The 12,574-nt window shown below is 35.4% G+C and overlaps 2 protein-coding genes across 10 annotated transcripts in view; both read right to left on the reverse strand.

The window, feature by feature from the left end:
* Positions 1-37: 37 nt before the first annotated feature.
* Positions 38-12,574, reverse strand: part of Hts (hu li tai shao) — an 89,665-nt gene continuing 77,128 nt past the window's right edge. For 4 of the 9 annotated variants that reach the window (XM_064043055.1, XM_064043053.1, XM_064043052.1 and 1 more), the window contains 6 exons: positions 12,157-12,210; positions 11,261-11,371; positions 10,655-10,804; positions 3,555-3,622; positions 2,855-2,991; positions 38-2,469 (listed from right to left, as the gene is read on the reverse strand). In XM_064043055.1, the coding sequence (XP_063899125.1) occupies positions 2,857-2,991; positions 3,555-3,622; positions 10,655-10,804; positions 11,261-11,371; positions 12,157-12,210 (518 nt within the window). In that variant the 3' untranslated portion in view covers positions 38-2,469; positions 2,855-2,856. The remainder of the gene's footprint in view (positions 2,470-2,854; positions 2,992-3,554; positions 3,623-10,654; positions 10,805-11,260; positions 11,372-12,156; positions 12,211-12,574) is intronic. The other 5 variants (XM_064043059.1, XM_064043060.1, XM_064043056.1 and 2 more) reach the window with 4 other exon arrangements.
* LOC135119106 (uncharacterized) lies at positions 3,629-10,609 on the reverse strand. Its single transcript, XM_064042784.1, has 2 exons — positions 10,583-10,609; positions 3,629-9,751 (listed from the first exon to the last, which is right to left on the reverse strand). Exons 1-2 carry the CDS (start codon positions 10,607-10,609, stop codon positions 6,191-6,193), a joined length of 3,588 nt encoding a protein of 1,195 aa, XP_063898854.1. The 3' UTR covers positions 3,629-6,190.

Genomic DNA, 12,574 nt, shown 5'->3' on the forward strand with positions numbered 1-12,574 from the left:
GGAGAAGGGTAATAAAGGATAAAAAAACAACACTGAATTTCATAATAAACTTTTTTTTCAAATAGCATATATTTTTACGAAATAAAAAATACACATACATCGTAACGTAACGTATTTAAGCTATCTTAACTCTATCGCCCGAAGATTTGTGACGGGAACAAACAAAAAAATATATTCAAAACTAAAAAAAATATTTCATTTAGATAATACAATAATATTGATTAATTGTCAAAACTATACGTTTTGGGTGACCGATGTAATAATTATCATTTGTTTTTGTATTTTACGTGTCACGCCGGCAGTGAGGTCACGCTAGACGGTTGCCGGTAACCCGACGCTTCTGCCAACTTACAGACGACATTTAATAGTTAGCGGACCAAAATTATTACAAAAGAAATCTTATTTACACACATAAGATTCCAATGTACGTGTCGCATAATTTATTTAGTCCCAACGTTATGAACAAACATCGCGTAAGGTTCTTTAGAAGCGGCGGGTTACCGCAACCGAGAACAACCACGTCCTGCAAACTAGTCAACTTGTCATTTTATCAACGCTAGACAATCTCTAGGTAATGTCAAATTGAATAGGAAAAACTTCACAAAAACTGAGAGAAAATAAAAAAATATACTTTAATTACAAAATTAAGACAAAATTTTAAAATTAACAACATGAAATGTACTGGTTTGTTTTGCCAGGTTGAAATAATTTGTATTTACGTAGATAAGTTTTTATTTTTGTCAACTTTTTAAGATACAGGTTGTTTCAAAAGGATACGTACAAGTTACGTCAACCGAGCAATATTACGTCCGAATAGTAAAAAAGAAAAATAAGTTAAAACTACAGAAAGTAGGCTAGCCTTCTTACATTTACATAAAATGCTAACATATATTATATTTTTGTTTTTATATTTAATATAATATCTATCGTGAGGATGATCTGGCAGAAATCATTTAAATTATCTTCGAATAGATGTTTAAAAAAAATTTAATGGTTGTAAAAAACATTGGATTACAATTTCAAGTCTACATACTTTTGATTACGTTAATAAGGTTACATTTCTGTTACATTCAGGCACTGTGTCAACGTGCCCCTGCTTGCCGACTACGACTGTCAGACCATCCTGTATAACAGATATATCTATTTCAATATTATTATTTAAAAGCACAAATGGCGAGACGTTCCGATAAACCGGTTAACCGCTCATAAAAACCGGTAATTTTTCGTGTTAATATTGATTTTTTTCTAGGACCATGCGCATTTTAGAAACGATTTGAGTAAAAATTACCGATTTTTTTGGTTACAGCAACCGGTTACGGAGGTCGTCCCTTTAAACATGAAAGCATTATATGCCATCTAGAAAAAAAATAGTAAAACAATGCACCAGTTATTTATTTCAATTTTAACTGAAAAAGTCGGAAACTTTGATGCCAACTGCGTTGTACTGATTTTAGATACATTTTGTATATGATAATATACGTTTAACATGATTCACATAGTCATTAGCATATTCAATTGATTATATTTTTAAGTATATTTAATTTAGGCTGTTTTATTATTAACAATAATATCCGATTTATAATATAGTTGGCGAATATACCAGCTGCCAATATAAATACCGACGTTCTCAGTTAAAACCTAACAGTCAGAAAACTAAACAATAATAAAAGTTAAAATAATCAAACTCATAAGTTCCGACATAAGAATGGATTGGCAAGGCAACATTACGAACCGAACAATTTTGTCAAATAATAAATTAGAAAGTATAATACGCCTTTTACAACTATCTGATAGCGTCTAACTTCTAACTCGCTCGCGTGTCAGACTCGCTCAATGCTCACCGAGCCCAAAGGTGCAAAATTCACAAAAAAATGCTCAATTCGTGCGAGAATGCTCAGTTTGAGCACACGAGCATGACGTGAGCAGCCTAGCACTGCTGAGCCGATGCCGCCCGGTGGGTCTACTTGTACCAATACGCCGCTTACAAACGAATAAATACAGAAAAAATAATATCCAGATATTTCCGTCCCGTTCATTCAAAATTTGCCTTTTATCACAAGATAAAACAAGTTAAAATGACCCCCCGAATGAATGTGCTTGTACTAGAGGGGTCCCCGGTGACTGATGCGCTCACCGGGTCCAAGCGACCGTCTATGGAGAATTTACCTTAAAACCTAGAGGCGAGTTCGTTAAAAACGTCAAAAAATACACTAAAAACTGGAAGGAACATTTTGGAAAATTACAAAATTGGAATAATGGTTTCCTTTTGAGTAAAAATTGCATAAAAATGATAAAACGAGCCCGCCCCTGTATACAGCATGTGTCCAAGTCACAACTACATAATTATGTACACCCCACCGCAACACGCTGTATAAGCCGTCCGTGGAACTCCACGGGAGAAACCTTACGATTATTAAAAAAATTACAAGTATTTGAAAGCGAGATGGCAGTGTGGATCCGTGGGATTATCTGAAACAAAACAAATATCTTTTAGTAATACTGCAAAAATATACATGTTAATATTGCAAAAAATAAGATCAGTCTCAGCCAGGGAAAATTCCATTTGGTAAGGTAAACTAAAACAATCTTGCTAAGGTAAACTAAAACCTCTTGTTTTATATCAATTTATGAATTCATTGGATCATTACTTTGAGTAGTAACTTATTTTTTCTTAAGTAAGTATTTGTGTAAACACTTTCAAAAATTTCGGACTAAGATTCTCGTTCTAACCAAATGGAGAATTTTTGAATTCTTGTCACCAGGCTGTATCTCATGAACCGTGATAGATAGAGAGTTGAAATTTTCACAGATGATGTATTTCAGTTGCCGCGATAACAACAAACAATATATTTACCTCTAGGCGGGTTGTGGCGTGCTGGACTTCTTCTTTTCTTTCTTCTTCTTGAGGAACGAGGGCGTCCGGAGCCCCTTCTTCTTCTTCTTGTCCTTCTTGGGAGACTCCTCGGTCGACACCTCCTTCGACGGAGAGCCCTGCAAACAGAACCAAACCGGATTAAAATCATCATCATCATTATCATTCATCATCATCGTCATCTGAAATCTATACTAATATTATAAAGCTGAAGAGTTTGTTTGTTTGTTTGTTTGAACGCGCTAATCTCAGGAACTACTGATCCGATTTGAAAATTTCTTTCAGTGTTAGATAGCCCATTTATCGAGGAAGGCTATAGGCTACTTTTTATCCCGGTACGGGAAGTAGTTCCCACGGGATGGGGGTGAAACCGCTGACAGAAGCTATATATGTTGACATGTTCTAACTAGATTTAATTTGATCTAGATTGCTAGAAAACATTTCAGAAGAAGACTACACAATTCTATGTTATTATTTCTTAAAATAAAAAATAATAACGAAAATCCGAGCCTTTTTCCCAACTATGTTGGGGTCGGCTTCCAGTCTAACCGGGTGCAGCTGAGTACCAGTGTGCCACATGGACCGACTGCCTATCTGACCTCGTCAACCCAGTTACTCGAGCAACCCAATACCCCAATTACACAACACAAGATACTGAACAGTATATTGATTGTAATATTACCTCTTTACTGCTGTGAGAGAATGTGCTCTGGTGGGCATCCGAGTGGTCTCCGTTCACCGTGTGCTCGCCTGAAACGTACGATAAATCCATTATTATAATCATTTAGTAATAACAATAATATATTCCTTACAAAAGTAAAGTAGTTTTGGGGCTAAAACTATAGAAAGGATTTAAACAAAACTTGGTTTCCAGATAAAGTTTGGTTCTTGGACAGGCAACTTTTAATCCGGGTACTGGATGTAACCACGCGAAAAATCTTGAACCGATAAAAAATCGAAAAAGTATGTGTTACATTTTCACTGAGAAATAGTGAAACCGATTGGGATAAAACTTGGTACTCTGAAGATGATTTTAATCCGGTAGTATTTCGCTAATTATGCAGATTTTCTCCTTGACTACACATCATTTGCCTAACATTTTTATGTATGTGGTATATATTTTTTCCATAGCCATATGTCTGATTTATTGTTGTACTTGTATGCATACTATGCAAGTTCAGTGAGTTTGTATGTCTGTAAGTTTTTTCCACTTTAGCTACTGAATAAGTTTTGATGAAACTTTACAATAATATATCTTACACATCAGAATAACATATAGGCTTTTATCCTTAAAATAGACCCCTGAACAAGCTAGAAAAGATATAAAATGTACTTATAAACTAATTGAAACATTCCCAAGCCATTCCAGTGTTAGTTTTACATACCTGTGTGCGTCGTGACCACGAACCTTCTGCCCCGAAACCACGTGAAAGCTGTGCTCGAGCATGCAAAGCAGGTCAGAACAAAAGCATTCCTCTATGTATGCAAACATGGACATTGCAACCAAATATTTATGTACATAAAAAGGCAAAAAAAAAGAATGTTTAGTGCACCCAAAGAGTGTCAAATAGGCTAGGCATTTGACTGAAGGTAAATCTTGATACATGATGAGTTTTCATTTTTAAAGCTCAGTTTAAAAATGTAATATAAAATCATTATTGTAAGCAGTATTTTTGTTTAATAGGTACGTATTTTTGTTAAAAGTGCTATCAAGATTGTTTACCTTTAGTCAAATGCACAGTCAAATAGAGTATGGGTAAAAATCAGATGTTAATAGATAGATCAGATGTAAACGTTCAGTATTCATAACCACAGCTGGACAAATGCCTCTTTAAACAAAGAAGAACATTCACAGCACCACTCCCAATATTCTATCTATCTTTTGTTGATTTACTTACTTTTATGGGGTTAATCTCAAAATTTTGTCTTTAGCAAGGAAATCAGCGCATAGATAGAATATTAGGAACGCTCGTTGTCGGGTGCACATTAAAGTCAACCACGATTTCAGTCGGTTGCAACCTAGATAAATGTACCCAACCCGTAGTGAAATATCAACAGTGTAGCAACGATATTATACTGATTTCGGCTTCAGAAATAATGCACATATGTACTACATACTTTATTACCTCAATCTGAAAAAAAACTCCTTGCCTAAGCTTAAAAACCTACCAAAATCAGTGTATACCCTTGCTTTAGTAACACAAAGGCACTATCTACACAGAAACACACACATAAGACAGACACACACTTTAATAGCGGACAAACAAACACAAGTATACAAAAACAATGAGTTAGTGAAAATATTACAGAAGCGACATATGACAGGGTTGCCAATTAAAAAATAAAATTGTTAACGTTTGAATTAGTTACATCACTATTCTAGAAACTCATAGAACCTACCTACACTAGGGATGTGACTGAGATATTTTATCGATACTTTACGACGTCACTTCACCGATAGTTTTCTTAAAACAAATGTTTGCTAAAAAAAATCACGTTCAATCTTCAAAGTAAACCGTTGTTTTAGAAAACTGACTTTAATGTTGTCGGTTCAAAAGGGGCCAAACTGACTTTTATATTATTGTTTCAAAAGGGCCTAGGATACCTACTAGAAATATTTTACATGCCTACAGAACATAATTATTTGTTATCAGAAATCGCCGCGAAATATTTCCCTAACACAAGAAAAATAAGTTTTAAAATTAAAACAAAATCGTAAGAATTAATTCTAATACTGAAAATCGCATTTTAAAAACACTTACAATATTAACAAAAACATATTAATAATTATATAAACTACATTCACAATATTAAAAAAAACATGCTTCTATAAAAATACATTTCTTTGGTTATAAAACCTTTATCTTTTATGAAAGAAAAAGAAGACCTTTTCTATCTTTATAATATCTGTGCTTTGGACTGCTTTTACAAGATACCTAACTTATTATAACTATCCCTTTAGGGTTCATTTAAAGCAAAATATCCGAAAAGTTTCAACGTTTGAAGAAATTACATTTTCGACCTAAAACCGTATAACTGCATAATTCTTTTTAGAATATTTGCAATGACACCCATTTTAAGCAAATCTAGCCTATTTAAATAAGTACAATTTTACTCATACAATTATAGCACCTACCTTGTTTACTACCTACACACGATCCGACTATCCTATTCAAGCTGCTAATATCCTATTCCGGCTGATACTATCCTATACCGGTTAAAACTATCCCACTGCGGCTGACGCTATCCTATTCCGGCGGATACTATCCTATTCCGGCTGACACTATCCCATACCGGCATTAACTATCCTATTCGAGTCTAAGCACTACTGTCGAAATTGGGGTCCTCTAAATCGTTAGGATCGAAACTCTCAGACATCCTAAACTTCGATATTATCCTGTAGAATAGCGTATCTTCGAATGGGGGCCAGCTTGAGTATAACCTTTTAGACGGTCGGCTATGTAGCTCATATAGCAATTTCTTTTGAGGCAAATCTTTATCCGTATCATCACGTTCCAATTCCGGGTCAGCTACAATTTCTCTTACTCTTTCTCTTGCGAACTCTATGTTAGAAGTAGAAGGAGAAGGAAAACTGATATCATTCTCATTATATTCATGTAAAAGCACACTGGATCTTTTAGTATTCATACTGGTAGCTTTATCAAAGAACTTTTTAGGATTCCCTTCCATGCTATCTTCGTCAATATCTATAGATATGAAACTGGGTAGAGTATCATCAATACTTTTGACATTTCTAGCTACTTTTTCAGTTTCTACTACAGGTAGATTCTCGTCAAATGACAGCCAGTATTTAACCCCACCGGAATGTTCAGTTTGAGACATGGCTAAAACATGAGTTTTCTTCATAAATGGTGACGCAATATCTGAATATGCTCTACGTTTAGCTAGATTTTTTAAAGGTGTAGCTTTAGATTCACTTTTGATAGGAGATTCATTTAATTCAAACTGTTTTGTAGTTTTTCTGTTAGGGGAAGATGATCGACTTTGCGCTTCTTTCACATGCTTGCGCTTTCTAGAACTTTCTTTCTTCTTAGTATCCTCTTTTACGTTATTTGTTATTAAAGATATGTCTCTGTATTCTGGAGAGAATATAGTATCTTCTAGAGACGGATCTCTTATAGGACTTAGATATTCTTCTATATTATTGGCAGATGATTGAACTGAGAAGCTCGCAAACTCCTCAGTCCTGTCCGATATATCTTTAAATTCATCATTAACTGTCGAATGGTATTCTTCCTGAGATGTGTCAATAACTGTCTCTATAACATACGTATCTGTCTCTAGAGATATATTCTCTTTGAGTTCCGAAGTGAGATCAACGTCGGGTGTGACGAAACACTCTTCGGTTTGTGACGAAATGGTCGCGTCTTCTGATTGGCTGAAATCCTCGTGAAACGCATTGTTCATATCGCTGGTTTCTACAAATGTTTCATTAAGTTCTATATCTGCAGTTTTGGAAGCATCATTCGTTGTAATATTATTGTCTACTTGTGGTTCCAAGTTAAAATTTGTTGTATCCAAATCACTGAAAGTCGGTTTATCTAAAATGTACGTTAAATTCTGTTTGTATTCGTGGTAAATGGCTACTTGTTTGCAGTAATCTGTCTTTTCCTCTATAACTTCTATATTGTTAACAATTGGATCGAAATATACTTGGTTTTCGTCATCTAATACATCGCCATTTTCTTGAGGTTTATCATGAACCTGTTCGTTGTGTTCGCTATTGTCATCAACATGGTCATCACATTGACAGCTCTTTTCATGACTGTTAACTACTACATCGTCATCTACTTTTGCAGCCTTTTCACAATCACAACGCTTTTCCTTAATTTTCTTTATTTTTTGTTCTGTTGCACTCTGAAGACATTTCGCGTTGAAAAAGTCTTTAATAGCATAAAAATCCTTCTCCACGCTTTGTTTCTCCTCTAAAGGTATCTCTTCATAATCCTCGGAATCCATCCATATCGGTTTAGCGGTAAATAGGATATCTTCAAAATCAGCGACAGTGATCACTTTTTTAACAGTTTTTTTATTACTTTTTAGTTTCTGATTGTTTATAAACATGGCTCTATCGAATATGTAGTAAATGATACCTTCAATAATTTTGTTAGTTTGCCCTATATCTGTGTCGCTAACTTCGGTTAACACGGTCTCATTGAGACACGCACTCTGTTCAATATCAGCAATCATCTTCGCGATAGAGAACGTCTCCTGAATATCATCATCAGTATTAAAATGTTCTAAAAGCTCAACTTTAGGAGTTTTCACTTTCAGTACAATTTCTACAAACTCTATCCTACTTAGAATACCACTTAAAATCTCAGAAACAACTTCGTATTTCTCGAATTCAGCTGTTGAATCCATGCTGATTCTTTCTGTGGAACTGAGAGTGCTCGCCAAGGAATTTTGTCTCTTAACTTCATTAACTTCTGATTCATTTTCATTTGATAGTATTTCAAATACATTGTCGTACACAGAGTCTAACATATCTTGCTCCGAAGCTTCATTTTCGTAGATATCTACAGCCGTTTGTACAACGTTTGTAGTGAAGCTTTCTACATCATTAGCTGTTATGTCCGAACCTTCTTCGTTCACTAAATAACTTTCTTGTCTGCTTACACATTCGGCTACTAGCGCTTCCGGTGTAACTTTTTGAGCTGCAATAGTAGAAATTTCTTGTTTCAACTGACTAGCCAACACAGCTATATTCACAACATCACCGACTATATTTTCAACCACTTCTTCCTTCTTATCATTCTGAGAAGTATTGGAGTCGTCTCCGTAAGAACTTTTAGATTCTTCCAAAATAGGTTCGAGTGTATTTTTGACTTTTAGAGGCGATTTCTTTACTTCTTCTTTAGCTTTGAAATCCTCGCAGTAAAAGTCTATTGGCACGGAATAATCTCGTATGTCTTTCTCTACTAATTCTTTGACAGGACTCTCGTAAGAGTCTTCTAAGTCTGTGAAGCTGTGGTACTCTCCTTCCATAGATTCTAATGTTTTGTTCACATCTTCTATACCATCATCTTCCTCTAAATCCCTCGTCAAAGTCTCCTTATCATCTTTAATAGTACTTTTAGTAGAGATTTGAGCATTTTTCTCACAAATCTGAACAGTTTGGTCATTAGCATCAGACTTTTCAATAACAGTTTGGTTTTCCGAAGAGAAACTATTACCGATATCTCCTATATAATTGTCTTCGTTAAACTCTTGACTCTCAACAAATTCTACATCTTTCTTCTCAACTTTGAAGACTGGTACAAACTTCTCCTGTACTTTAACATACGTTGGATCTCTCGCTACCTCCTCTGAACATTTTTGTGGAATATTATCGACAGAATAGTAGATAGAGGGGTGATTTTTAGCTTTTTTACCCTTCTCTTCCTTGCTCAACTCGAAAGCGTAGGAAACGTTAGAAGCACCACAAGACCTACACCTAGGAACATGATAATGAGTAGGTTCGGGGTCTTTCATGTAGGAGTTAATGAAGCCGCTATGGGATTGGGTTCTGAAAAGCCTAGCTGTCCTATTTCTGGGGAGGGACCGACTTCGAAGTCCGAAGTCGGACTTGCAGCGTCCATCCCACTCTATAGACGGAATAGAGTATAAACTAGAGCGACTGCTCTCGTTTCCTGCCTCGTGAGTGTGTCCGAGCCTAGCAGTTAAGTTAGTTTTACACTTGGGGACTTGTTTGGGGGAGTCGTACTGTTTGACGATGTTATCGAAGTTCGTACTTCGGGAGTATTCGTGTTTCGTTCGTTTGTTACTTGATAGCACTTCTTTCTCATCTTTACCTGTAAGGGGTAGGATGAGGTGAAATTGTGAGAACCAGGTGAGTCTACTGGTGGTAAAAGAGGTCTAAATACATAGAAAAAGATAGATTTTGCGTTGATAGAAGAAAACTAAACTACAGTTTTTGTACATACTAGAATAGTTTGATATACGCTTTTTAATCGTTTTTGCTTGAGAGTTAAAATATGTTTATTCCATATTTACTTTTTAAATATTTTGATTGTATTTATTTACTACTTTTAAATATGTTCTGGTAATAGTTTTTAGAGCAAATGTGCGTCTAAAAACGCATAACTTCTACCCATCACCGTTTCCTAAATACATATTTTGCTACACAATTTATGCTCGAATGATACGGAGTTTTGACACCAAGACTAGCAAATTATTGTGGAGCGATGAGACATAGGACATAGCTCTAGACCGCTTCGTATGACTTGGGATGATAACTGAAACCTAACACCGATGAACTAGCGATGATTGGGGCAACGACACATCAACTCACAAAATTATGCCTGAATACATACAATCCTGTCTTAACATGAGTTTACTGGGGGTTCTGATTCTGCTAATTTTCAACAGGACCTTGATCCTTTTAGGAATTGTGAAACTAGTGTGTATTTGTCACGCTAGTGCCTGAAGATTGGACTTCACAAGTATTTGCAAATACTTAATCTTTGTCAGTATGAATTGTACATTGTAATTGCACTTTCATAACAAAACGATTTTTTATCCGAATGAGGGAAGTAGCTCAATTTTAAATATGGCAGAAGAAAATAAAAATTCTGTATACCCGTTCAAGGTGTTTACAACGAAATTTTTACATTATTTTTATACTTTGATACGAATCAATCATTCATGAATCAATCACAACATATTTTTTTCAGTAATTTACATAACCATCTGATCGAAAATTAGCAGAACCATTTCACCCAGTGCCCACCGTACACCTTTCAACATCACCTAACGCACCTCTACTAATAGTCTGTCCAGCTTGTGGGACAGGCTGTCCGACGTGCCCGACAGTCTGCGGCGCGGGCGCCACGTGCGAGCGCACGGTGACGGACGCGGGGGGCAGGAACACGTCATCGTCTGAGAGGACTGTGGGCTGTCGGGCTGCCGCTAGTGGCGGAGAGTTCAGTCAGTATTTCAGGTGAATATCGAAGGAAACAAACTCGTTTAATATCCTTTCATTACGTTTTGAATCAATCATATCAAACACCTTTCAAATTATCTAGCTTAGCCTTTATCTCAAAGCTTCGCATACTCTCGCTCAATCTTTGATCAGTCAAAATATCTTTTATCCGTCAAACAGACTGAAAACTCCGCTCCAGATCAGAGCAAATCTTCTAACACGCCACTTTTGAACAGTCTTACAAAAGTTCAATGAATTAGTCCTTACGAATCAATCATAATACTCTCAATCACAACAACATCAGTGTAACTTATCAATCACTCAATCTTTGCACCAATCAATTCATCTTCCGAATAAATCACTCCACCTTCGAATCAATCACTCGCACCTTCGAATCAATCACTCGCACCATCGAATCAATCACTCCATTTTCCCTTCCTCACCTCTGATGACGACGCGCGGTACGGGCGACATCACCTCGGACGTCATGGGCGACGCGGGCGAGTCGTAGAACACCTCGTCGTCCGACAACAGGTTCGGATCCCGGGTTGGGCCTACTCGTAAAATGTCATACTATCATTGTTTGACGAACAGATTTTTTCTTTTTGTATTTTTTGATAATTTTGTTATTTATTTGGAGACGATTTACATAAAAGTGATACCTATTTTGAGATTTCAGTTTTTTTTGCGTTTAAGAACTTAAGTTAGAAAAACTAAAAGAAAAAAAGCATTAGTAAAGAAAATATTAGAAACACAACAGAATCTACTTGTTCATAAAATTCTACATTTAAATGCTTTCATGTGAATAGTAATAATTTATATTTCTTTGTTAATATTATCTGTACTGTACTCTGTGTGATATAAAATTATATGAACAAGTCACTACAATCAAAAAGGGAAGCATACATTCAAAAGTTGCGCGATAGTTGAGCGATACTTTTAGTTAGTGTTAGAAAGTTAGTTGAATGTATGCCACACATAAGTTGTAACTAATATACAAACATGCAAAAGAGTTAGAAATTCTTATATCGATTCGTAGACAATTCTGCCCAAATAAGTAGTCTCATCTATGGGAAAAAACAAGAAAATTCCAGAAAAAAAACATAAATTCAGGAATCGAACTCAAGACTTCACTATGTGCTCAAAATACCCTCAGAAAAGTTATTATCATCTCACGAGCCTTTTCCCCACTTACTACCTAAGTCTAAAGTAAATTACAGATTTCAAAACCATTTTTTGGAGAAAATTGTCTACAAATCTTCAATTAGTACTTCAAAACCACACTTTAGTACAGAAGTTAGAAAAAAACAATATTTTTATACATTTTATAGAAACTTACCTTTCGTCCTATCTGCATGAGCGCGTTCGGCAGCCAAGAAATCAGTGGTGTCCGCTAAAAACATCGTATATTGTACACAAACGCATACTCATGCAAAAACTAAGAAATAACATATGTAGGTAATAAATGAAATCACTAATATGGACATGCCTATACAAGGTAGCGAAGAAAAATTGGGGAAAATCGTGCTGAAAAGGTGTATCCATGTTAATCTGTGGCGGATTTCAATAACGAATCTATCTTTTGTTTTGTGATTAGAGATTGTAATATGACACAATTTTGATGTACATTTTGAATTTTGACGATATCAAGTACACAATTTTGATGGAAACTCGCTATAATATTGTTTTTATAAGTGTCACGCTTATATTTTTTTATTTAACTTGACACTTATGTAATTTTTTACAGGTTTGGATAC

Source organism: Helicoverpa armigera, chromosome 30 (genome assembly GCF_030705265.1).
Source record: "Helicoverpa armigera isolate CAAS_96S chromosome 30, ASM3070526v1, whole genome shotgun sequence".
NCBI lineage: Eukaryota > Metazoa > Arthropoda > Insecta > Lepidoptera > Noctuidae > Helicoverpa > Helicoverpa armigera.